Source organism: Ictidomys tridecemlineatus, chromosome 8, assembly GCF_052094955.1.
Source record: "Ictidomys tridecemlineatus isolate mIctTri1 chromosome 8, mIctTri1.hap1, whole genome shotgun sequence".
Classification (NCBI taxonomy): domain Eukaryota; kingdom Metazoa; phylum Chordata; class Mammalia; order Rodentia; family Sciuridae; genus Ictidomys; species Ictidomys tridecemlineatus.
Genome location: NC_135484.1, coordinates 96,047,456 through 96,072,465, shown reverse-complemented (window position 1 = coordinate 96,072,465; position 25,010 = coordinate 96,047,456). Strand labels below are relative to the sequence as shown.

Below are 25,010 nucleotides of genomic sequence, written 5' to 3'. Positions count from 1 at the left end.
TGGATTAGACATGTGGCTGGTAACTATATTTTTAACATTGTAATTTTGAGCCCTCTGGGCATAAAAAAGAATCTTGATCCCCAAAATATAAAGTTATTTTCATAGTTCAGGATGCCAGGCTTTGAGAACAAAAGAGTTACCACCTCTATTTTACCTCTTCACTCCATTTATAAGCAAGCTCAAAAACTGAAATTAAAAATGCCAAAAACTAGCCTCAGCCTTAAAAAAGATTGATTCCAATAACCCTCACACTCTTTCCCACATTTACTTCTCCTTTTCCCACTTCAACTCCACCCTTACATACAACATTGATTCTTCATTCTATATTATTGCTTCTCCCTTTCGGCAGAGCTGAGATGACACCCAATGTTCAAAACATCAATAACTGGAATTAAATAGGTACAGAGGACTCCAGGTGAGGCTCTGGATAAGCAGTATTCAAACAGAAGGAAAGAGCCTGACCCCAATTCACACAATTACAACTGTGGATTCCCCAGACACATGAACACTCCTGGACAGTCAGGGTTGTGGTTAATGAGCCATTAGCTTTTTCACAGTGCAGGCCTGACCAAGTAACTCAGAGAGTGTGGTCAGGCAACGTGAACCACAGTCTCAATAAATGGCTAAAGGATGCAGTAAACACCTAAGAACAAGAACAACCTGTTAACTCTCCCTAGATTTTTGCAGGGAGAAGAGAATCTTATTTCCCCACTTCTTCTTTCCCACCAACAACTTGAGTTGAGGCAACTATTATCTCTAGTCTAGATTACTGTCTTATTCTCCAACGTCAATACCAATAGCATGTTTTAAAACACAGACCTGATAGGCTTACAATGACAATGGGCTCAAGAGAGCTTCCACCTTCTTTTGAACAAAGCCTCAGTGTCTGGATTAGTAACAGCCCCCTAACCAGTCTCACTATACTAAGTCTTGCCCTACTCACATTCTCAGTCCAGTTCATCCTTTATTCTGCAACAGTAATCTCATTAAGATTTGGTAGATCTCTCCAAACCCAAGCCATTCCCCTTCTATGATCAAACCGTGTGAGCATCAAGCTGTACCCACCACACGCCCTCTCTCTCCTACTTCTTCCCTTAAGATATTTCTCCCTTTAGGACATTCTCTCCATACTCAGTTCAACACAGCATCTATTAGGTGATCAACAGTATCTGCTAAATAAGAAGGATGGAAGGGAGAGAAAGAAAATAAGGAAGTAATTAAAAGAAAAAAGTGAGAAAGATCAGAAACATGTTCCATGTTTTCACTGGTATTAACCTGTCATGTAAACCTTGTCGTTTTAGAAAATTAACCAGGCATGGTAGTGCACACCTATAATCCCAGCAACTAGGGAGCCTGAGGCAGGAGGATCACAAGTGCAAAAAGCCAGCCTTGGCAACTTAGTGAGGATCTAAGCAACTTCATGAGACCCTGTCTCAAAATTAAAAATCAAAAGGGCTGGAGATGTGGCTCAGTAGTTAAGTGCCCCTGGTACCAAAGATATAAAAATAGATTGATGGCAATTGTTTCATTTTCCAATAATAACAACACACTGACCACTGCACAAAAGTATTCAGCAGGAAGAAAGCCCAAAGACCACTCAGTGATAACCCAATATCAAGGAGGGAAGCTGAGTTTCACCCAAATTGTTTCTCTTAAAAAAAAAATCACAAACAACACAATATGTAAACCTGGAGATGTCCTGTCAATGGAAAAAAAAAAAAGTCAATATATTCCACAGTGCTCTGATTTCACTTACAGCCTACTGCTAAATGACCCACTTACTATGAAGTGAGTTGCAACAGCCTCACCATGTTAGTCAGCTGAATCTGTAAATGTGAAGTCCTAAGAGCAAAGTCAATGCCACCAGACAACTGGGCAACAGGAACACACTATTTTTATAGATGCTGTCATGCTTATGGCATGCACTGAGAACACAAGAACAGCCGACTCTAAAGTTGACTCAGATACTCCCTGAGAGTTTATTCACATTTATCTTATTTTAATTTTTTTTTTGTAGTGCTAAGGATTGAACTCAGGGTCTTGCACATGCTAGACAAGTGCTCTACCATTGAGCCACATCCCCAGTCCCTCTTTACCTTTTTAAAAACAAAAATGAACTTCTTTAACATAATTCAAATAATGCTAATTTTCTTTAAAAATTTTTTAATTACTTAAAAATTTTATCAAATTTACCATTTAAATAATTTATGTGCAACAGTTCTGAAGTTAAAATAACTAAGTAGTAAGATATTCCACTTAAAGAAGTCTATAAAAAGTAAAAACCAAAAGTCATGGGAATCCAAATTGAAAGGAAGCAGGGCCATTTGATGGACTCATTCATTTTACTGGTGAACAAGCTGAGACAAAAAGAAGTGATGTGATGTGCCAAAGGTCGCACAGCATGCTGGTAGGCAGCCTAGGTCATGAAGCTAGGTCTTTAGTTCCAATTCAGAATCTCTGAGAGTAAAATTTCTCCTTCACATAAATGAGAAAAAGCGGGGGGAATATTTTTACAACCAAGACTGATTTCCCCTCTATATCAGTAGCCACACTGGATGCCGCCAACTCAGCTTCGTTCCAGTGCACCCACAGCTGGGAAATGGCGCACAGGCACAGATCTGAGAGGGCATCCCCCAGCTCTGCCTCATCCCTAACAGTCAATTAAGCCCCTTTTCACTGAAGCAGCTCAGTCTGTGTGTGTATAGAGCAGCTGATATGCAGGACATTCTCACATTTTCAGCGGAAGACATGTATCTCTCACATAAACTGGATGTCAAGGTTCATAAACAATTTCCCCACCAAGCTAGGTGCAGTGGCATGCCTATAGCCCCAGATACTCAGAAGCCTGGGGAAGGAAAACAACTCAACACCCAGAGTTCAAGGTCAGCCTAGACAACATAGCAAGGCTGTGTTTTATTTAAAAAATGAATAAAATCCCCACTAGACTAGTCACAGCTCTGTTACTGACAGCCTCTTCCCCCTCAGAATTGCAGATTGGCTTCTGGCCTTATATTATTCTCTTCCTCTCCTATATCTGAGATACTCTCATTAATACCTTTGAAATGAACCCACAGTAAAGTCTAAAAAGCAGCTTCAAGAACTGGCTCCTCCAACAGGTATTTCTGTTTGAACAAGTTGACAGTTTTAAGCCAACCTTGGAATTTGAGAAAGATGGTCAGCACACTGACTGACACATAGTGGGTGTTCACTAAATATTTGCTGAAGAAATTAGTGAGAGGAGGTAGGATGGGGGTTGGGGAGAAGCTGGCAGCTGACCCTACTTATGCAGAATGCTTTATGACCAGAGGAAGCAAGAAGTGTACTGGAAAGTTTTGAAAACTCACAGAGCTCTTCTTTCAGAGGGTGACTACAGGTGTTTTATCTTTTCCACAGAAGAAGACAGTAATAGGATAAAGATTATAAAGCACTTCTCAGTCTCTTATGTCTACACACAAAACCCCATTTAATTCTCACAACAAGAAATCATCCAATTTTACAGATGTGAATAATATGACCTGGGTTAAAATTAAGTATTCTTATGCCCCCCTCATCAGTGCTCTTTCCTCTATTTCACTAAACCTACAACGGTTTCCTACAACATTCTGGAAGGAGCTTTATCCATCAATGAACCACCTCATTCTACAGAAGCAGAACCAGACTTTTGGGAAACGCAACAGATGTAGAAATGATAGGCAGTCGATTGATCTTCTGTGCAGAACACAGAATCCTTATCAATTTAGAGCATAAGATACAAAAATGCTATTGAATGAAAATTCAATCCCTTCTTGCTTTTATTAAAATAAAAATTAAGATTATATTCTAGGGGACTGGGGATATAGTTCATTTGGTACAGTACCTCACATGCACAAGGCCCTGGGTTCAATCCCCAGCACCAGAGAGAGAGAGAGAGAGAGAGAGAGAGAGAGAGAGAGAGAGAGAGAGAGAAAGAGATATTATATTCTCCATGAAAAAGTTGAGATATTAATAAAAGGCCTGGAATAAAACAGGTGAAGCTTGAGATTCTTCTACCTCACTAGTCTCTTAACAATTATTTCAAATCTAACTGGGAAGAAAACTGGGGCATGTCTGTGGAGAGGGAGACTTGTGTTCAATTCCTGATTCCACCATTCACTAGTCCTGTGACTTCTCTGGGCCTCAATTTCCTTTCATGTAAAATGAGGATCATAGTACCTCCTCACTGGACTCTTGACAGACTAAGACAATGCATGTACGCGGCTCAGAACAGTGCTTGCCCCACAGTGAAGGGCAGTAACTAAGAAGGGACTATGATTGCTTACTCTTTGATTCTTAACACGTGACATTACATTTAGGGAAAATTGAATTCCATACTGAATTTGTCAACACATGCAAATATTTCTTAGTCAAGATTCTTGTGTCCAAGAACCATTTCTCCCAAAACGTTTTTAACTATTTTGGCAGAAATAAATGTAATCAACACATTTTAAGTGTCTGCTTGCAAGTTAAAAAAAAAAAAGTGTTAAATTGCTCCAAAAAAATATTTTGAACTGCAACGATGGCTCAAACATTTTGAAAATTCTGACTTGGTACAAACTGCCTGCAGGAGAGGAAAGATTTAAATAAAGGGTCAAGCCATGAGAAAGTTGGTAAAGATCAAATGCTAATGCTCTAAACTGATGACTACATTGAGCAAATTCTCTATTCCTTATTCAAACAGAGAGAAACCCCAACATAAAAATTACTACCTCTTTTGTAGAGCAAAGGATTTAAAACTTCTTCTGTAGGTCCTTCATTTAACTTAAAAAACAGAAGCATTAGAATACTGAAATGGACCTCAATTCTAAACTGTTATTTTAAAGCTAGATTTTAAAAAACTAGTTATGAAATCTAAATGACAAGAAACTAGTCAAAAATCAATGAATTCATTTGTATTTTTTCAAAAGAGATCAAATTGTTCAGATAGAAATAAACTAGTCAACTATACAATGAATTACCTTTGTCTTCCAAGATCTGTGGAGCAAAACTATCATATGAAAGGAAAACCATTTAAATTTTATCCAAGTCCTTGAATTCTCAATATGAATTCTATTGTCTAAGCTTCATATTTTCAGAGAAACAATAATGAATAAACATAATTCAGAGCAATTGAGTATTAATGCATTATTCTCTAAGATAGTTAATAAAATTTTTGTTTTTAATATAATAATTAATAAAATAAAAATACTCAATTCTTCATTACTCAAAATACTGATGATATAATTTTTACAATATCCATAACTCCTCATTTCTCATCTTTCTTTAGCTCACTGCACTATTAATTGGCAATTCACCAGAGAATGGAAAGAAACATGGAAGTAGCTTCCTTCTTTAATATGGTCATATGGTTTTGTGGGAAGTTAAAATTCATCACCATCTCAGAAACCTAATTTTTAGGAACCTAGGTTTACGGCCCTGGTCCTGTCATTTGTTCTGAACAAACAGTAGGCTATAATGCACATGGCTGTTTTACTTAACTCTAAGTGCTCAGTTTGGGTTCAATATATAATCCATAATAAATTTCTGACACAGAAATACAGGAAGAGATGGAGAAAGGAAATGAAATAAATGAACAAACAAAAAAGCTCATGCTTACGTACTTGGGTTCATGAACATTTAAAGCTGAAAAAGATGTATGTGGGAAAAGGAGGTTCAGAGTTCAACTTGGTAGACAACTTGGGGCAAATCCATGCTCCATTACTTGCTAGTTAAGTGAGCTGAGCAATTTATTTAACTTTCCTGAGCCTCAATTTCCTCATCCATAATGATAAATCTAAAAAAAGAACCACTTCATAATGTAATGGGGAAGTGACTAGTATATTACAGGTTTCAAAAAACACCATCAGTCATAGAATCATGATCTGGTCCAAAATCCTTCTCTAGAACTAGAGAAATGAACTGCTAAGTCACACTGCTTTCTGATAGGAAAGCTTGACTATAAAGAACTCAGATCACTTGCCTTGTAGGGCCATTATCCACTACTTATCAGAAAATCTACACTGAGAAGAAAATGAGAAAGCAAATGCTAAATGGGATAGCAGATTCTCAAAATTTTGTGTCATCATTACCCTAAGTACATGTTTAAGATATGAATGGTGCAAAAATACTTTGTATATGATCAGTGTCTTTAAAAATTGTGCTCTATATGTGTAATATAAAATGAATTGCATTGTGCCATCATATATAACCAATTAGAATTAAAAAACAAATCAATAAAAAAACAGATCTACATATGTATATGCCAACATATACAACACTCTCTTCCTGCCAGGAACTATTCCAATGAAGTGAAATCTGGGGTAGGATGTTTTCAATAAACATTTCAGATGATTCCCCTGCAAGGACTCTGGGTCCAAACTTGGAGAAGAAGAGCCATAGACTAAGAATAGCAAAAAGCTTTCCATCCCCACCTGTAGAGTTCCAGCCTGATCTACTATATTAGAATCACTGGGGATGACATAAATGCACCTATATGGTTTGCAATTAACTCAGATTATTCTTACATGTGCTCAGATTAGAGATTCCCTGACCTATAAATAGAGAATTCAACTATCTTTGCTAACATCAACCTGACAAGACTGAGAAGAGGCAGAATTTGTGAAATTAAAAAAAGGGGGGAAAAAAGAATGCTTTATGGAAAGAGCTCAAGGGAAAAAGTAGGAGACCCTGTCATAAGGTATTAGAAGCATGTATTATACAAACCAGGGAATCCCTGAGTCCAGCCCCAATGTCCCCAAAGATAATCTACCCTCTGTCACCTCTGTTTATGACATTCATCTTTCACAGACAAGCCTATAAACATCAAATCCTGCTCTGATCTCTTCTTAGCAATCTCCTTCAGAATTTTTCCCCCTAAGAGATAAGGCTTTGCTATGTTGCCCAAGCTGGGGGGCAGGTGTGATCCCACTAATGATCAGCACATGAGTTAAGATCTGTTACATCTCTGAACTGGGCCAGTTCACTCCTCCTCATGCTGAATTTAGAATAGACACCCCATCAGCATAGAGCATTACAGTCCCAAATTCCTGGGCCCGTGCAATCTTCCTACTTCAGTCTCCCATTAGCTGGGACTACTGTTACACCCAAGCAGAATTTTTTTTTTTTTTTGGTCCCTTTTTCAGTCTCCTGGTCAATGTCACCTCCTTAGATGTCTTTTTTAAAAATTATTTTATTTGTTTTAATTAGTTACATATGTCAATACAATGATCTTGACATATCATACATTTGAATCATATGGGGTATAATTTCTCATTTTTCTGAGTGTACACACTGCAGAATCATATTGGTCATACAGTCACGTGTATATATATACAGCAATAGTAATGTCTATTTTATTCAAGCAGAAATTCTTTGACAATTAAATGAAACAGATGTCATGCCACCATTAACATAACTAATCCTATTTACTATAGTCCCTCAGGACTTATTTAATATCTGTGAGTTTTTATTTCTTCATTCTAAATAAGAAGACCTATCAATATGGCCTATTTCATAGTTATTGGGATGATCCTAAGGCATAATGTGTCTGCTTTTAATTTTACCAATTAAAAGAACATACAAATCTAAGATACTCCCCTTTTTTTCTTATTTACTCACCTACTTATCCTAATACATATGTAGCATGCTTATGAGATTTATACTCATCTGGCATGCAAAGAAGGGGCAGCTGCTTGGCCTCAGAGCACCAGAGCCTGGAGGGCCACTCTAGGTCAGCCTATTATAAGGATTTAAAGAGGAGGTACACTGGTCATCTGTACTGAGATTGACTAATGTCACAGGACTCAAGAAGTTCAAGTCAGGTTAAGATGAGCTCAAAGAATTGTACATTATCCACTTGGAAATTAACTCACATGTCATCAAGCCCAACCAAGCATACAACTAAGAGGAAGAATGGATCAAATAGGGAAGACATAAAAAAGTATGTGAAAGGAATAAATGAGTGTTGGCTAACCATTTCTGGAACTGAACACTAATGAAGGGGTTGAGAGCTCTCCACTGAATCTAATTTTCCAGTGAAAAGTGTGGAATCCAATGTAAGATAAAAGAGTTCTGTGGAAAGTTCTAAGAAGAGACAATTAAGCAGAGTCAAACACCTCCAAGGAAACAGAAAGAATGCTCCAACAGCAACAGCTGAACTGTTGGGTCTGGCTGTTTGTATGCCACAGAATAGTCTTCATCTGCACTGCAGGGAAGTGAGATGTCAAACTCCTCAGATAAAATAATGACTCTCCCACTCAACTCTGACCTAGCAGAAGCCAGGCTTTGTTAAGTACCTCCAAATCAATGCTTAACAATTCTGATGGCAGGTTTATGACTTATTTTCACACAGATTTTCCTCAAGTTTCAAAATCACTGGTTACACAAATTACAAACAAGAGCAACATCCTAGGCCTGAGGATAAGACTAAAAAAGGAGGGTGGTGCTCATATACCACTTGGGAAACAGATTTTAAGAAATTGAAAAAAACGCACTACCAACTTGAAGCCAAATTATGCAAAAAGCAGTTGGAAAATGTGAAAGTAAACCAAACATTCATAAACATAACAGCCAAAAAAAAAATTCTTTTTGCACCAGCCTTTATTCCAGACCTACACAGAGAATGACAGACTGGAGGCTTTCTATTTAAAATGCCACCACTGTAAAATGTAAACAGAAGTGATGACATAATAATGGCAAGGTGTGTGGTGTGTACAAACTGGGACACCTTCAGGAGAACTCACCAGCCAAGGTCAAGGATGACTGTGTACACTAACCCTGATAACACCTCATTCTATCACTATGCAAATAAATGATTTCTGCCCAATGATACAATGACCTGCCCAGGAATGTTGAAGGTCACAAATATCACTTACATCCAGATGTTTTGGTTAAAAGTTAAAGTTAGGAATTGCTTAAAGAAAAAGCTGTCAACTCCCAACTGGTAACATAGCAAAGTTGTTTGAGTAATGCACTTCCCAGGTAAGTAAATAAGTGCAGATCCTATTACTTTTAAAGACAAGTAAAAACTCCAGAGAAGAAACTTGTATGGAACTTAAATATCAACATCAGGAATAAAGATCTCAACTTCCTGGAAGTGTGTGTCATATTCAAATTTCTATCACATGTTGTCTTAATGATTTTTTATTTCTGATGGGAGCCAAAAAATAACTGATGTAAACAAAGAGACAGAACAGATTTAAGCAATTTCATCTGTGCCCCCACCCCCAACATACATATAGAATTGGGAGCAATTTTCTGAATGTTTTTGTACATGAAACTGAGAAAAAACTGGAATTTGGCTTTTTAAATTTGTGGGACAGTAAGTCAGTATTGACTGGTAGCTGTACTATATAAACATATCCAAGCTACTGAACAATATCCAAACTATTGTCTTATCATGATTGCTTTCATTTTTCAATTTTTAATTAACATATAGTAATGGTATATATTTATGGGGCACAGTGTGGCATTTCAATATCTGTGTACAATTTGTAATGATCAATTGGCATTTCTATCATCTTAGACATTTATTATTTCTCAATTTGGGGGAATATTCAAAATCCCCTCTACTATTTTGAAATATTTGATTGTTATGACTATTCTGTCATTTAACTCTTAACTACCACGTAGCTAAGTTTCCACAGGCTAATCCTAAGAAAAGTCAATGAACTAGAGAAATTTTTAAAAATACATTCTCTTAAACCAGTGCTTTTCTAATTATTCCAACAATAAGTATACAAAATATCAAAGTAAAACTTCAAAAAAGAATACAAATAACACCAAAAAAATCACAATAATCAAATATTTGTAAGGCTAGAATAAAATAGACCAAGAACTCTATAGCTTTCACGTAACAAATTACAAAACATCAGTCTAATGCAGGCAAGTGGAACACTTATTTACACCTTAAATTCAGGCTTCACATTTCACTTACCTCATCTCCATATGTGTCCTTGGAAACAGAGGACATAATAGCACAGAGCGAATGGCATCTCCTTTTTGTGAACTGAACATGGTGTGTTGCACAAGGGCAAAATCTCTCAGTGCCTGGCCTGTCTTGAACACTGCTATAACTTTCTGAGGGAATTTCAGCAGACTCACTCTTTGCAAGTGATCTCTCTCTATCACAGTGAATGGAACTTAAGCTGGCTGCCTTTCGGAAATGAAAAACATCAGTTTTTCTCTGGAATGTTATTTCTCTTGTGTTGACATCATCTAAATGCTTCTTCCTTTTTGCACAATATGGAGTGCTGTCATTTTCTGAAAGCTCTTCATCCAGGGCACTTACGTATGCTTTTATTTCTCTGTCTTTAGCAGGAGACGTGTTCACTTGGTAAGACCCACTACTTGTAGCCCTCAGCAGAAGTTTCTGTTTCACACCATCAGCTGCAACCTCTGTCTTCTCTCGCTGAACACAGTCTTCTGGTGCAGAGCCAGAGGGAGCAGAGCCCTCCGGTTCCAGTCCTCTGGATAAAAGAGTTGGCTGTTTTCTTGAAAACTGAATGTCACACTTCTTGCCTTCATTTCTACTCTTTTGCTCGACCAACTCTGGGTTCCCTACAGCTTTCTGGCTCAGTTTTCTTCTGAAATATTTTCTTCCAGGAGGATATTTTTCAGGGCTCAAAGGAGTTTTGGCAGGATCGAAATACTGTTCTTCTTTCTCGGCTCTTACACAGCCACAAACATTCCCCATTTGATCTGTAGATCACAGCTCCACAAAGCCACTCATTTCAAAATCCAGGCTTAGACCTTCTCCATGAAGTCCAGAGATTCTATTCTGACTTGTCATTCCTCACAGACTTTGTGACCATCCTCTTCAGCTTGAGGCCATTTTGCTTATGAAAAAGGCACACGCAAGAAATGCTGTGGCATCTTGCCCAGCTGGGTCCCTGTGTCTCATTAGACACCGTGGCTTATTTCTGGCCACCAATCCTCTTAGACCAACATTACTGCGCACTGCCAAATGACAACACTGATGAGCTTTCAAGGCAAACCCTTGATTCACTGCTAGAGAGGATTATGACCCTCACATTAACTCTCAGCTTTCTATAATGCAGACACGCTACCAAAGTTTGCATTAACCTTTGAAACTTCTGGTGGTTCAACCAATCAGAGAGCAAACAGAAAGCAAATACCAGTCAGGAGAGATTTAGCAAAGTGCCTTTCAAATTCAGTTTCAAATAGTCTCTACTATTTACAATAAAACCCTTTTTCCTTAAAAAACACCAACTAATTCTGGTACTTTCACAAAAACAAGCTCAAAAAATCCCAAATTATATTAAAGACTCTTATTCAAAATAGTACATAAAAATCTGATTCAACAATTAGCCCAAGAAGAAATAATAATACTGAATAAAATTTTAAAAAATTCTTTCTAAAATAAATCTTTTAATATAGTTTGAAATATTTTTCAAATAACATACAGTTCCAAGCCATGGCCATTATCTGATCATTAAAACTTTCATATGAGCAGATCAATGAATGACAGGATTTAAAGCAGGGAAACTTAGCCAAAGGAAACATCTGTGCATTGTTATACATGAGTAAAGGCAGTTAAACTTTATATGTAACCTTCATACTTGTACTCTAGTTAAATATTATACAGATCAGTAGGGACCTGCTGGAAAAATAATAAATTAGAATGGAACCTGATTATCTCAGGTGTGCATATTTCTAACACTGAGTCACAGATATGACACAAAAGAAACTAGCATAGCTTAAAATGCACTTAACACATAGGCAAACATCATTTGACTACAAAAAAATTAAATCAGAAGATAGAACTCACTGTATTTCACTGAGTAAGAATATTCAATTAATCATCAATAATGTTGCAGATATTTGTTAGTAATAGACACCTCAGTGTATTATTTTCCTGTATCATTTAAAATAGAAATTAGGGCTCGGGTTGTGGCTCAGTGGTAGAGCATCTGCCTAGCACTTTCAAGGCCCTGGGTTCGATCCTCAGCACCGCATAAAAATAAATAAAGGTACTGTGTCCAACTACAACTAAAAAATAAATATTAAAAAATAAAATAGAAATTAACATTATCCAGTGGCAAAAACTGAAGACAATGGCAAAAATAATGTGTTGGGATTGTCAGGTTGTTGTTCATTTGATTTTAAATTTCTTCAAAGGCAACAGAACATTACTCAAAAGTATTTAAATGGGTGATGCTGGGATTCCTACTAACACACTGGAGAGGCAACCTGTGATTTCAGTCCCCACCACCCTTCCCTCCAGCCCTGCCAAACTAAGCAACTGTCCATTTCCTCACCACATGCACCGTTTCCTCTCCCAGCAATAGCTCAACTTTAGTATCTGCCTGAGTTGGCACCATCTTGCAAAGCCTATCTCTACTAGCTATAAAAATTTCCTTTATTTTCTAATCCTTCCTAATCCTATCACAATGCTCTCTTCCTATACCTCTTTATTTCTATTTTTGTGGCCAATAGATTCATCACTCTTGATTATGATTAATTATGAACATTCTCCTAATAGACAAGACAATGTACTTAATTATCTTAATATTTCTGAACTGAGCATATGGTGGCTAATGGTATAGGATTAGTGAAATAATAATGCCTCCCTGCAAAATGCCTCCCTGTAACACAGATTCAATGAGTCATGCCCATAGCAAATATTTTTAAAATAAATAAATTGGTCTTCTGAAATTACTTCCCTACTTATGTAAGGTACAGAGAGGGGAAAAAGGCTCAGTCACTCTGAGTGAGGAATGGTTACCACTGTTATAAATAGCTTTATATCTTGGGATACCAGAAAACAGTTCTAATTTTCAGTTATGACAGTACTAAGAAAAGTTTTTTCATTTAAATAAGAAGAAACATTTTCATTTTTACCAAAATATAGATAGGTTCCAGAACCTAACTTTAAAATATCGATATTAATGTCTTGTAATTCAGGTCCTACAATATAGTGGATTCCACAGGAACATACTAAGTAAACACTGAACTACACCCACGTTGTCCCAAAGAGCTTCCTTAATATGTAATTCTTCTTGAAGGATCTTTTGCTTCAAATTTTCTCAAACTTAGGGTCTAAATCCACTGCTTCTAATTCCCAACCACATCCTCATGTATCTATTTATTATTTTCTAATGTCTGCTCCCAACAGCATGGGAAGTGTTTTCTCCAAGATCTCCCAAATCTTCCTTACAGACAAACTATTAACCTGCACACTGATATAATCTTCTCATGGTCTCTAGCAACATTTCTTACTGTTCATCACTCCTCCATACTTGAAATTTTCTTCTCTTGGTTTTATCAGTTCATCTTCCTGTTGCTTCATACACCTCTCTATATATTCCTTTCTATTTCCTCAGTAGCATCTTTTCCTGCACCTGTGAAAAGATCTTCAGATCTTCTCCATCTGTGCTCTTCTCTTGGGTCTTCTAAAGATCCTTTCTCTGTGGTCACTTCAACAACAAGCTGTATACCAATAACTCCCAAGATTATTAACACCTATACCTCTGACTTCTCGGCTCTGTTCTGCTCACCTGCCTCCAAATACCCTATGGACAAACAGGACATCCCACCTGCCATCAAACCCACTCAGAAGGACAGTAGTTGTCCACCACCCCCTGGCCTTCACCCCCATGTCTTTTGTAGTCTACTGTTTTCTGATCTCTCAGGCTAGAGCTGAATCATCCCGTACTAAAATTCTTCTCCATCCTCTATGCCTTGTGGTCAAGTCCCTTTTTTCCTTCTTAAAAATCTGTCATCTTTTTCCAGCTCTGTGGTGCATGCCTATAACCCCAACTACTCAGCTGAGGCAGGAGGATTACAGATTTGAGGACAGACCTGGCAACTTAGTGAGACCATCTCAAAATAAAATAAAAAAGGGCTGGAGATATAGTTCAGTGGCAGAGAGCTTGCTTAGCATATGCAAGGTCCTAGGTTCAACAACAGTACCATCACCATCACCATTACCACCGAAAAACCCTCATCTCTTGCACTGAGTTTCCCATCCTCCCCTGAGCCATGACCTTTATCACTACTGTCTGAGAACACCACCTCAGCTTCTCACTTATCTCCTGACTATGGACTCTGCTCATTTCCATCTATTTTATGAAGAAATAATAGATTCTGTCTTCTAAAACACAAATTTCCAAGCTCAGAGTGATTATGTAATTTTCCCAATGCTATCACAGCAAGAAATAAAAAATTCAATAACAAAACTTAATTCTCCCTTCTTTTAAAGCCTGAGTGCTTTCTACTACTACTCCAGAGCAATCTTTATTCTGGTGTGCAAAATTCAGACACAGCCTGCCTCACCAGTTGGATGGTGAAGAGATTGGCTCCCTCCTGTGACAGGCCTCCAACTCTGCCATCTGGTTTTTTTTCTTCTTCTTCTTCTTCTTATACTAATTACTTACACACAACAGTAGAATGGATTTTGACACATCATACATAAATGGAGTATAACTCCTCTTTCTTCTGGTTGTATATGATGTAGAGTTACACAGGTCATGTAATCATATATGCACATAGGGTAATAATGTCCGATTCATTCTACTATCATTCCTACTTCCATACCCCCTCCCCTCCCTTCACTCTCCTCTATCTAATCCAAACTACCTCTCTTCTTCCCTAGCCCCACCGCTTTTGTGAATTAGCATCTGCATAGTAGAGAAAACATTTCATCTTTGATTCTTTCAGATTGACTTATTTTGTTTAGTATGATATTCTCCAGCTCCATCCATTTACCTGCAAATGACATAATTTCATTCTTCTTTATGACTGAGTAATATTCCATTGTTTATATATACCATATTACCTTTATTCATTCATCTGCTGAAAGACACCTAGGTTAGTTCCATAGTTTAGCTATTGTGAATTGAGCTGCCATGAATACTGATGTGGCTGCATCATTATAATACACTGATTTTAAGTCCTTTGGGTATAAACTTAGGAGTGGGATTATTGTGTCAAATAGTAGTTCCATTCCAAGTTTTCTGAGGGATCTCCATACTTCTCTCCATAGTGATTGCACCAATTTGCAATCCTACCAGCAAGGGAGGAGTACACTTTTTCCCCCACACCCTCACCAATATTTATTGTTGCTTATATTCTTGATAACATTCTGACTGGAGTAAGATGGAATCTCAATGTAGTTTTGATTTAAATTTCTTTAATTGCTAGAGATGTTGAACATTTTTTGTATATATTTGTTTATCAACTATATTTCTTCTTCTGTAAAGTATCTGATCATTTCCTTAGCCCACTTATTGATTGGGCTATTTGTTTATTTTGGTGTTAAGATTTTAGTTCTTTAAATATCCTAGAGATGAATGCTCTATCTGAAGTGCATGTGGTAAAGATTTTATTGATTTGTTTCCTTTGCTGTGAAGAAGGATTTTAGTATGAAAGATCCCATTTATTGATTCTTGATTTTACTTCTTGAGCTGTAGGAGACTTGTTAAGGAAGTCATTTCCCAAGCCAACATGGTGGAGACTTGGGCCTATATTTTTTCTATTAGGCACAGGGCCTCTGTTCTAGTACCTAAGTCCTTGATCCTCTTTGAGTTGAGTTTTGTGCAGGGTGAGGGATCCATATGGGGTTCTTCAAGTTTTGATCCTTCTAAAAATGCAGGGACGGGCTGGAATTGTGGTTTAGTGGTAGAGTGCTTGCCTGGCACATGTGAGGCACTGGGTTCAATTCTCAGCACCACATATAAGTAAATTAAAAAAAAAAAACTCACAAAGGTCCATTGACCACTTTAAAAAAAAATGCAGGGACCCTGATCCACTTAGAAATAATGAAAGGTTCTCTGAGAAAGCTACTGAGGAACTGCACAGGAATTCAACTTTTGGGCCAGTTCTACTTAGACTTTACCCAATTCTGTTACAAGATCTGGTTATGGGCTCCATATCTAAATCCTGGCCTTATTTTTGTGCTTCATACCCGTATCCCTAAGGATGGGACCCTCCAGTAATGATTTCAATAGTGACACTGACTGGACATTCACCTACGTTAGCCTCCTACAGTTTAGCTAGCACCTTTCCTCCTCTTATATCTCCTCCAATGCCGTTTAGGTCCAGAATCCACCTGGAATCTCCTCCCCAAAGCTCTCCATTATCTGTCATATCTCTCCCATTTCCAAATGGCCCATTCCCCTCAAATATTACATTTCAGTCAATTTTTTTAAGCCTAATTCCTCTCAAGATTTGATTGCGAACACCAATTCCTTTCTGGAGCTAGAAAACCATCTATCTTAACTTCAAGGTTCAACTGCACAGTAATCAGTAAGAGGCAAAGCATGCCTACTACAGGATGGGTTCTGTGCACACAGAACATTTCATGAGCAGACACTAGGCACAACACAATACAGTCAGATCTCTTTAGGATAATTCTACTGCCATCTAGTGTATCTCAAAGGAACAACAATTTATTTCTAATAAGGATAAAAATTATTCTAAATAAGGATTACCTTATAAAATCTCTAAAATAGATAAAATTGTCAAAATGAAAAAAAAAATGTGTCTGCATTCAAGAACGAAACTGTGCCTTCCAAATCTATGATTACAAGCACAGTCCTTAAAACTACATTCAAGCTCATGGAGAACAGGAAATGTGAAGCCAGGTTCACAGTGTTACTTGAAAGAACAATTTAAATATATTGTTTAAGAAAATAAGTCCCAAATTGATTTTTCTTTCATAGGAAATAAAAAGCCCGTCATAAGAACTACCTTAAAATTAGCCATAAAAGACTTAAGAAATGATATCTAAGAAAAAGTGGACTTACCTGAAAGTGCAAAATTATTGTCCATATTAATCCCAAAGTCAATTTGGGATTTCCATCTGTTATGTCATCATTTCTAATATTCACTAATTTCACCTGTTTCATATATGGAAAAGAGAAAACTGTTATTAAACCAATTATCTTTACCTACAGAAAAGCAATCCTTAAATATGCAAATACAGTAATCACCAAAATACTGGTTTACTGTTACCTTATTTTTGAGGGGCAGAGGAGGTGTATTAGAGACTGTACCCAGGGCCTCCTGCACTCCAGGCAAGTACTCTAGCACTGAGCTACATCTCCAACCCTCAGTTATTTTAGTATAGCAAAGTACAGGGTAAACACAAAGGCAACATGGGTGTTATTGTGGTTTTGTCTTCTAAAGCAAGTACTAAAAGCATCTACTTGTCAAAAATACAACTGTAGTCAGGAAGGCCTAAGTGTCTGCACTCTTAAAATTAGAAATAATTTTTCTTTCAAAATAGGTTTTTCATCCTTATCATTAGATAGGAAATTGTTCTGATCCATAAAATAATTTTAACAATGTCTCACACTTCCATCACAAATGATTTAAAAAATAGCATTATTTTTCTATCAATCTACCATAAATTAGTATATGTCACTGAGCATTTGGAAGACTGTTCAAATTAAAAAATAGTATAATACTCAGACTAAAGCTTATCAACTGCTAAACTAGGCATTCAGGTAAATTAATGTAACGATAATATCTAACATTTACTTCCTAGACAAAAGAGTCAAATATCATGTATTAATTACCAAGAATTATATAACATAATATCTAACATTTTTCTTACTGGAAAAATACTACCACAAATATTTCAGGCAAGAGTGCATAAGTAACCATTAATACTTTGGAAATTTCCACTAGAATGCAGAATAATGAGGCAAAAGTAGTAATATTTAAAACAGTTAAGCATTAAGTATTTACTAGCATTTAATAACTAAAAGAATTTAAATATGCCCAATAAGCTAAATAAAGGAATAATAAAATCCACTGTTCCCCTCTCCCCTTTTCCTTACTTCCTTTTTTTACCCACTCCTCTAAAAACTGTTGCCACCCAATTTCTTGTTATTTTCATTAATTTTCAACTCTCCTGCCTTTTTCTCTTGTACTTGAAAGACTTATGTTACTACAATACAAAATGCTACCTAATAAAGATCACATCCAACATTCTTTTCCAGAAACCTCAAGCTAGTTGAAGACTGCTGTCAGGAATGTTATTTAAGTTTTAATCACTCATAAACTACCTAACATTATTACTATGGTTTGAATATATACAATTCCAAAATTCAGATGCTGCCTCTGTGATGAGGTTGAAAGGTGGACCTTTAAGAGATAATTATGGGGCTGGGGATGTAGCTCACTGGTAGAGCACTTGCCAGGGCTGAGGCCTTGGGTTCCATCCCCAGCACCATGGAAAAGAGAAAAGAGAAAAAAACATTAATGAATTATGTTATAAGGGCTCCTCCTCTCATGAATGTGATGAGGTGCCCTTACATAAAGAGGCCTGATGAGGGACTGAGTTTGCTTTTTCACCTTCCTGTCCCTTGTCCCTTCTGATATGTGAAGACACAGGGGTCCTCTCCTCCAGAGAAAGCAGTCCTCACCAGACATCAAATGGGGATGCCTTGATCTTGGACTTCCAGATTCCAAAATATATGAGAAATAAATTTCTGTTCTTTATGAAATACTCACTCTCAGGTATTCTACTACAGCAGAATAAAATGGACCAAGATAATTATCAACTTATAAAAAATAAAATATTGCCTAATCACTATTAAGTACTATGAATGCTTATACTGAGTTTTAGAAAGTATGATATAAAATGTTTTAATAAAATGAAGTATTTTTATATACTAAGGGTAAAAAATAAAATGTTGTTTCCCCAGTACCAAGTACTGTTCATAGGCATACTTAACATTCCATTGCTACTAAAATGTCATTAACTGCCTAGGCAAATGCATTCCAATTCAAACAGAGAAAATCAGTTGCTCTTATTCAGATGGAAATGTAGCCACTTATAATTCCTTCTGAGTTTATACCTAATATTAACTTCCTTTTCTTCAGAACAAATGTTTAAAAACACTTTAAAATATTTGCCTCACCAAAGCACAGCTTCATTATTATAATTCATAGTCATGTTTAACCTTTTTCTTCCCTGACATGTTTTATGTAGATTTACTTAATCACATATGTTTATATAATTAGAGTCTGAAAACCTTCATACCTGGCGTCTTTTCAAATAGTCAAGTGCAATTTGTACATTCTGTAGCCTGTGGAAACGCATCCGACCTTTTTCTCTGGGCTAAGAACAGAAAAATGTAGGTATAAAAAGCACTGTAGTTTCTGATACCACTGCCCATGCTAACTTCATTAGACTTTCCACTCATCTGAATATATTAAAACAATATTTAAGTAAGCCCGTAAAATTTTTTTAAAAAGCTTTTAATTTCTTCATATTATCTGGGACTGAATGTAAACTACTAATTAATTTCTTAATGCATTTTAAATTTAATACTTCATTTCAAAAGTTTTATCTAAACAAAAGTTAAAAGAGAAAATGCCATAGAAATACATTTTAATGTTCACTAACAGAATATTCCTAGCCCACAATTTAACTGTGGATGCACAAAAATAATTAAATATCATTCCCCATTTTGCCTTCTTAATAAACACTGACTGTTAGCAGGAGGGTTTTTATAATTATTGTATATATGGGATGTTAATGAAAATGAGGTAACATAGCATGCAGTTAGTATAAAAATCACCACATAGAAAGGAAGATTGACTTAGTATGATAGAGGAAGAGAAAAACGCGATTAAAATCACATAATATATTTCCTCTTTATTTTATTTTAGCTTTTTCACAAAACTGGACTGACTCTATGATAATGAGAAAGACTACACTAGTTTTACACTGCATGGAAATGGACAGGATTACTTTCTCAGTCTAAGGAAAAGTGACAAACCATCATTCTTTTCCTTAACGCTGTTTCCCTTAAGAAACGATACAAGTGAGCAGAAGGAAAACATAAGGAAACAGAGCTGAGAAATGTTTAACGAAAATACAAAGAATGGAGCAGGAATCTGTCACATAAAATCTTCCCAAGGGAAAAACAAAAAAGGCAAAACTGACAGCTTAGCTTCTTAAATATGAATAGGTTACTGAAGCCAAAGGTTCCATAATAAAACAAACAGCAGATCACAGAAGGGAAATAAGTTCTGCATAACCATTGGAAAATATGTTGATAAATTCACCCCTCAAATCCAACAAAAGCACAATTTCCAAGGAAATCAGGGGGCACCTGGGATGGAGATGACAAAAGAAGCACATCTGCCTTGCCGAGGTGGGTCAACGTTAGCTGTGTGTCATGGAGATTCAACAGCTCTGTGGATTTGGTTAGGATGCTAAATTTTAAAACCTTCCTGTCTTTAAATATGGTAAGACCTTTTAGAATGTCCACCAAACACCTACTGCCAATAGGTATGATTTAAAGTAGAAACTTAAATCCTAAATAAAATTCCTATAAGTCCTTTGAAAAAAATCAATAGTTGCCAAGTTTGAAATATCAATTCCATAAGTGAAATGAGTTTGCACAAAAATTAGCATGCTTGTTCTAAGATTTCATACATATATACAAGGTATATGAAATTCCTTAGGTAAAATGCTGTCTTATAATTTAGGCAAATACGTGCGATTACCATGTGGTGCACACACAGTAATGTGTAAATAATTCATTTTAGCTCTCTAAAGATTTTTAAAGAGAAAATATTTCCTTTGTCCAGTTTTTTTTTTTTTTTTTTTTTTTTTTTTTGGCACACACATCCACCTCGCTGTAGGCTTTGGTTCTTCCTATACTTTTCTCAAGAAAAGCCTGTGAGTTACTGCTCTATCAGGTTAGCGCTCACCACACTGGACCCACTAGGTTAGTCGAGTTATGGGGGCTGACACCTACCCCCTTATCCTCATCCTCCACATCCTCATGCTGTTCATATGCGCATGCTTCTGTGGCACTCACCAATCGTAAGGTCTTCAAAAAATCTCGCTCCCTTGGCTAATGAATATAACAGACAGAAGAAAGGACAGCAAAGACACAAGACAGACCAGAAATGAAAAGAAGAGCATGAACAGAACATAATGAGGGAGCACAGTAACCAAGAAGGGGAGGTAATGTTCACAAATAAGGAAATGACACCTGAGGAATGAGTTAGACCATTTTTTTTTTCAGAAAGCAATGTTTATTTCCGCGCTATTTGTGAGTCTTTTAATGTGTGGGTATGTTATGCATCCAACTGCTGCTAAGCAAAAAAAAAAAAAAAAAAAAACCCGAAGGTTAAAAAAAGAAAAGCAAGAGCAAAAATAGTATTTTAATGATTATATAAGCGAAGTCATCGAAGTGCTTCAAGTTTCTCAAATTCACACCATTTGAAGTCTTGAGAATGCTTAGGCATCTAACCAGAACTTTTTTTTTTTCCTGATAGAATTCACAGCTCAAAGGATGAATGTTGCAAAAATCTGAAAAGTCTATGTTGAAAACACACTTGTTATATGTGGAGTGGACTAAATGTTCTTCAAAATGAATTAAGAAAATTGAAACTTACCAAGGTATCTCCTGAAAGAACCTCTAAGAGAGAGATCAAATTGTGTCCGTCCCTTAAGTCTTCATAGAGATCATTCACATGTTTCCGAACCTACACAGAGAAAAGCAAAACTTTTGGTCCTACAGTTCTGAATCATTCTTAAGCAAGAAAGGAGTATGTACAAAACATTCTTCGTACAGTATTTGTTCATGCACCCATTTTTTATTTTTACTTTCTCATTACTTAAAAATTAAATTTGAATTTCAAAGCTAGAAATAGTGAACTTCAGATTTATAATTTATAAAGACAGGACTGTTAAATTTTTAGTGCAGTGAATAAACATAAGCCTGGACTATTGCACGGGGTGACCATTGCTTCCCTAAAGGCAGTATCCTGACTTTATTCATTATTCCACCTTCACCTGTGGGCTGTGCCCTTATTCCCAACCCCCTCGAATCAGTCTTCCTACTCTGCAGACCACTGAAAGATCCAGGATACAAAGGCATACACTCCATATCTTAAGAATCCATAGTAAGCTGTGCAAAGGCTACATGAGACTCTACGTATCATTCTTCCAACTTCCTGTGAACTTATAATTCTTTTAAAATATAAAGTTTTCTCAAATCCATACATGTCAGATTAGAAGGCCTCTGTCCAAATCCTCCTCTGCTCAGCACAAATCTTGTGGTAGAGAGTTTTCAAAACTCAGTAACAGCACAAAGTCAGCACTCAATCTGTAACAGCTTCCCTCATTCCACAGCACTGAATTCAACCTGTTATTCTAGAGCTCAAGCCACTATGACTCCTAGAAAGCTCTGTCTTTCCAGCAGGGGCAGATCCCACAAGTACTTGGCCTACTACTAAGCTTGTGCTAGATGGACAGGTGTCCTCACAGGCTAAGATGGCTGTTCCACAGTGGGCAGGCACATGTGCACTTCCTCACCTGGTAACAATTCAGGGATAGGGCTAACATTACTTTTGCTACTCCCATGAAAGGAGCCAAAGAAGTGGTCTAGCAAAGAGACAGGAAGCAGAATCCCATCTACTTAACAAGTTGCACAAGCCCTGAGCACTTGCTAGTCTTTGGAGTAAAATGCTAAAGGTTTCTAAGTATGAATCAAACTTCTTTGCATTTCTCAAATGTCATGTGAACATACAGCACAAAGTAATAAAAATGTTTAAAATTCTTTTGTTGTTGTTGTTGTTTTAAATATATTTTTTAGCTGTAGGTGGACACAATTCTTTTATTTTATTTTTATTGGTGCTGAGGACTGAACCTAGTGCCTCATGTGTGCTAGGCAAGCGCTCTACCACTGAGCCACAACCCCAGTCCCAAAGATCTAAAATTCTGATCAAAACCATCTGACTATATAACAAGAAGCAAAAAAAAAAAAAAAAGGTCTAACGTCAACTGAAATGAAATTTTTAATGGTAAGTCTTTCACACACACACCCATACACACAAACACACACACACAAACACACACACACAAAAAAAAACTGGTTTAAATGCTGTTAAACTGCATTATTTTCATTGACTACATTTATAGTTTACAATATCTTGTTTTTGTTTTGTGGTGCTGGGGATTGAGCCCAGGTCCTTGTGCATGCTAGGCAAGTGTTCCACCACTGAGCTTCATCTCCAGTGGCGGTAGTATAAGAAAATATTTTTGATTCACGACAAAATTCCACTTAGGAGTAACATCAAATTACTGACTCCTCTACCCAACATATAGGGACTTTTTGCCAAGGTCACAGAACCTTTTAATATCCAGATACTTGTCTGGCATCATTATCCACAAATATGCAATGTATGTATTAAAGTCCACCACTAAGTAACTGCTAATGTCAGCGGTTCCTAGAAAATGGCCAGCAAAAGTAAGAGTTCGTTACTATTAAACAAATATCCATCTTTACAAACCTACATTTAATTTTGATTTCCTAGTTACCAAAAAATACCAGTTAAACTTTGGTATCACAGTAAGAGAAAGTTTTAAATTACTTTATTTCTTTTTTAAAAAATCATAATACTTTAGACAATTCTTATTTATAATATTATTAAAAAAAACAAAGTAAGTTACAAATAAACTGCATTGAAATATGTGCCTCAGGATAGTTAGTATTAAATGACAATCTCCTCAAGGCCTTAATTATATTCTAGAGATGAACCAATTCTCAATGACCTTTTCAGGAATGCAACTACTATATCCATGACACATACAGGAACATAAGCCCTTGCTGAGATGAGAACTAGTACTGTAATTTTCAGGTTGCATTAAAGCACTGTAGGAATTTATAAGGCCAAAATCTATACTTAAAATCAAGCTTGTGAATGTTGCACATATTAAAACATCTAGATTTATGTATTTTTTACTGTACCTCCAGTGTAACCAGAAAGCAGCCTAACCCTAAAAGAGCTTGAACAGGATCACTAAGAGATCATATTTATATAAATAATATTATGCAGCTACTGATCCTCAGCCAGCTGCTTAATCTCTTGAAATAAATGGCTTTATTGTGCGGGCCTGACATCCTCAGCACACAAGGACAGCGGAAACAGGCACGTGATCAGGATGGGGCCTCCCCAAACAGTGACTAATGCAGTGTTGAGAGTTCTGGTGAGCCCGCCAGACTCCACATTTCACTCCACATTTCACTTCCTGTGTCTTTCTCACTCCAGGATAGTTAAAGACGGGGTGTGATTATGAACACTTATTTCATAGGAAGGCAATTTCACAACTTGCCTTGCCAGGTTGAACTAAACCCCCTACATCAAAAAAAAACTTCCAAAACCAGATGTCATTTTTCACCATTCTATTTATACAGAAAAATTAAATTAAGCATCTTTAGAAAAGGATTATAATAATACTATATCATATTAAACCAAATTAGAAAAAGAGAAATCTTGTTAAAGGGGAAAAAAATCACAATAATTAGGAGACCTGCATTTATGTCCCACTTCTGACCCTAGCCTCATGAACTTGAACCAACTACCAACTGCCTAAACTCTCCAGGCCTCAGGGGTTTTTTTGTTTTTTTTGTTTTTGTTTTTTTCATCTGTAAAATAGAAGTCTAATAAAGAAATTCTCTCATTCAAACTAAAAAACAAAAATTCTACCATGTGAAAATAAAATTATCATTTTCTAAAATTAATGACTTGCCAATTTAAAAGAAAGCATGTAAACTGAAAAGCTATTCAAAGTCTTGTAGCTTAAGAATTTTAGAAGAAAAAATAGAAATGGAGTAATTTAATTTCTGTAATGCTTTAAAGTATTCTGAGACACTGGTTACCATGCAATCTTGCCTGCCTTTCTAATTTGAAGTGATTAATCTGAAATACTGTATATGAAAACTGTTCTACAAACGTAACACATCAGGGCTGAGGGTGTACCTCAGTAGTAGAACACCTTACCAGCATGCATGAGGCCCTGGATTCCAGGGCAAAACAAACAAATGTAAGTTATCATTATTTACATATTTATCATTCCATAGAAAGTAAATGTTACCATTAACAATAAAAGGCAAAAATGCATGATGAGTTGTTACATTACTAGGGGCCCAGCCCTGTGATAAATGCTTTATAAATAGCAGCTTATTTTGCTCACCATAAACAAATTAGGTAAAAAGAAATGGCATTAAAAATATTTATAA

General features: G+C 36.4%; 1 protein-coding gene across 23 annotated transcripts in view; it reads right to left on the bottom strand.

The window, feature by feature from the left end:
* Dst (dystonin) overlaps positions 1 to 25,010 on the bottom strand; it is a 427,642-nt gene that overhangs the window by 194,403 nt on the left and 208,229 nt on the right. For 22 of the 23 annotated variants that reach the window (XM_021721801.3, XM_078019848.1, XM_078019847.1 and 19 more), the window contains 3 exons: positions 21,382 to 21,471; positions 19,007 to 19,084; positions 16,761 to 16,853 (listed from right to left, as the gene is read on the bottom strand). In XM_021721801.3, the coding sequence (XP_021577476.2) occupies positions 16,761 to 16,853; positions 19,007 to 19,084; positions 21,382 to 21,471 (261 nt within the window). Of the gene's footprint in view, positions 1 to 9,928; positions 10,941 to 16,760; positions 16,854 to 19,006; positions 19,085 to 21,381; positions 21,472 to 25,010 lie in introns of those variants that run through there. The other variant, XM_021721807.3, reaches the window with a different exon arrangement.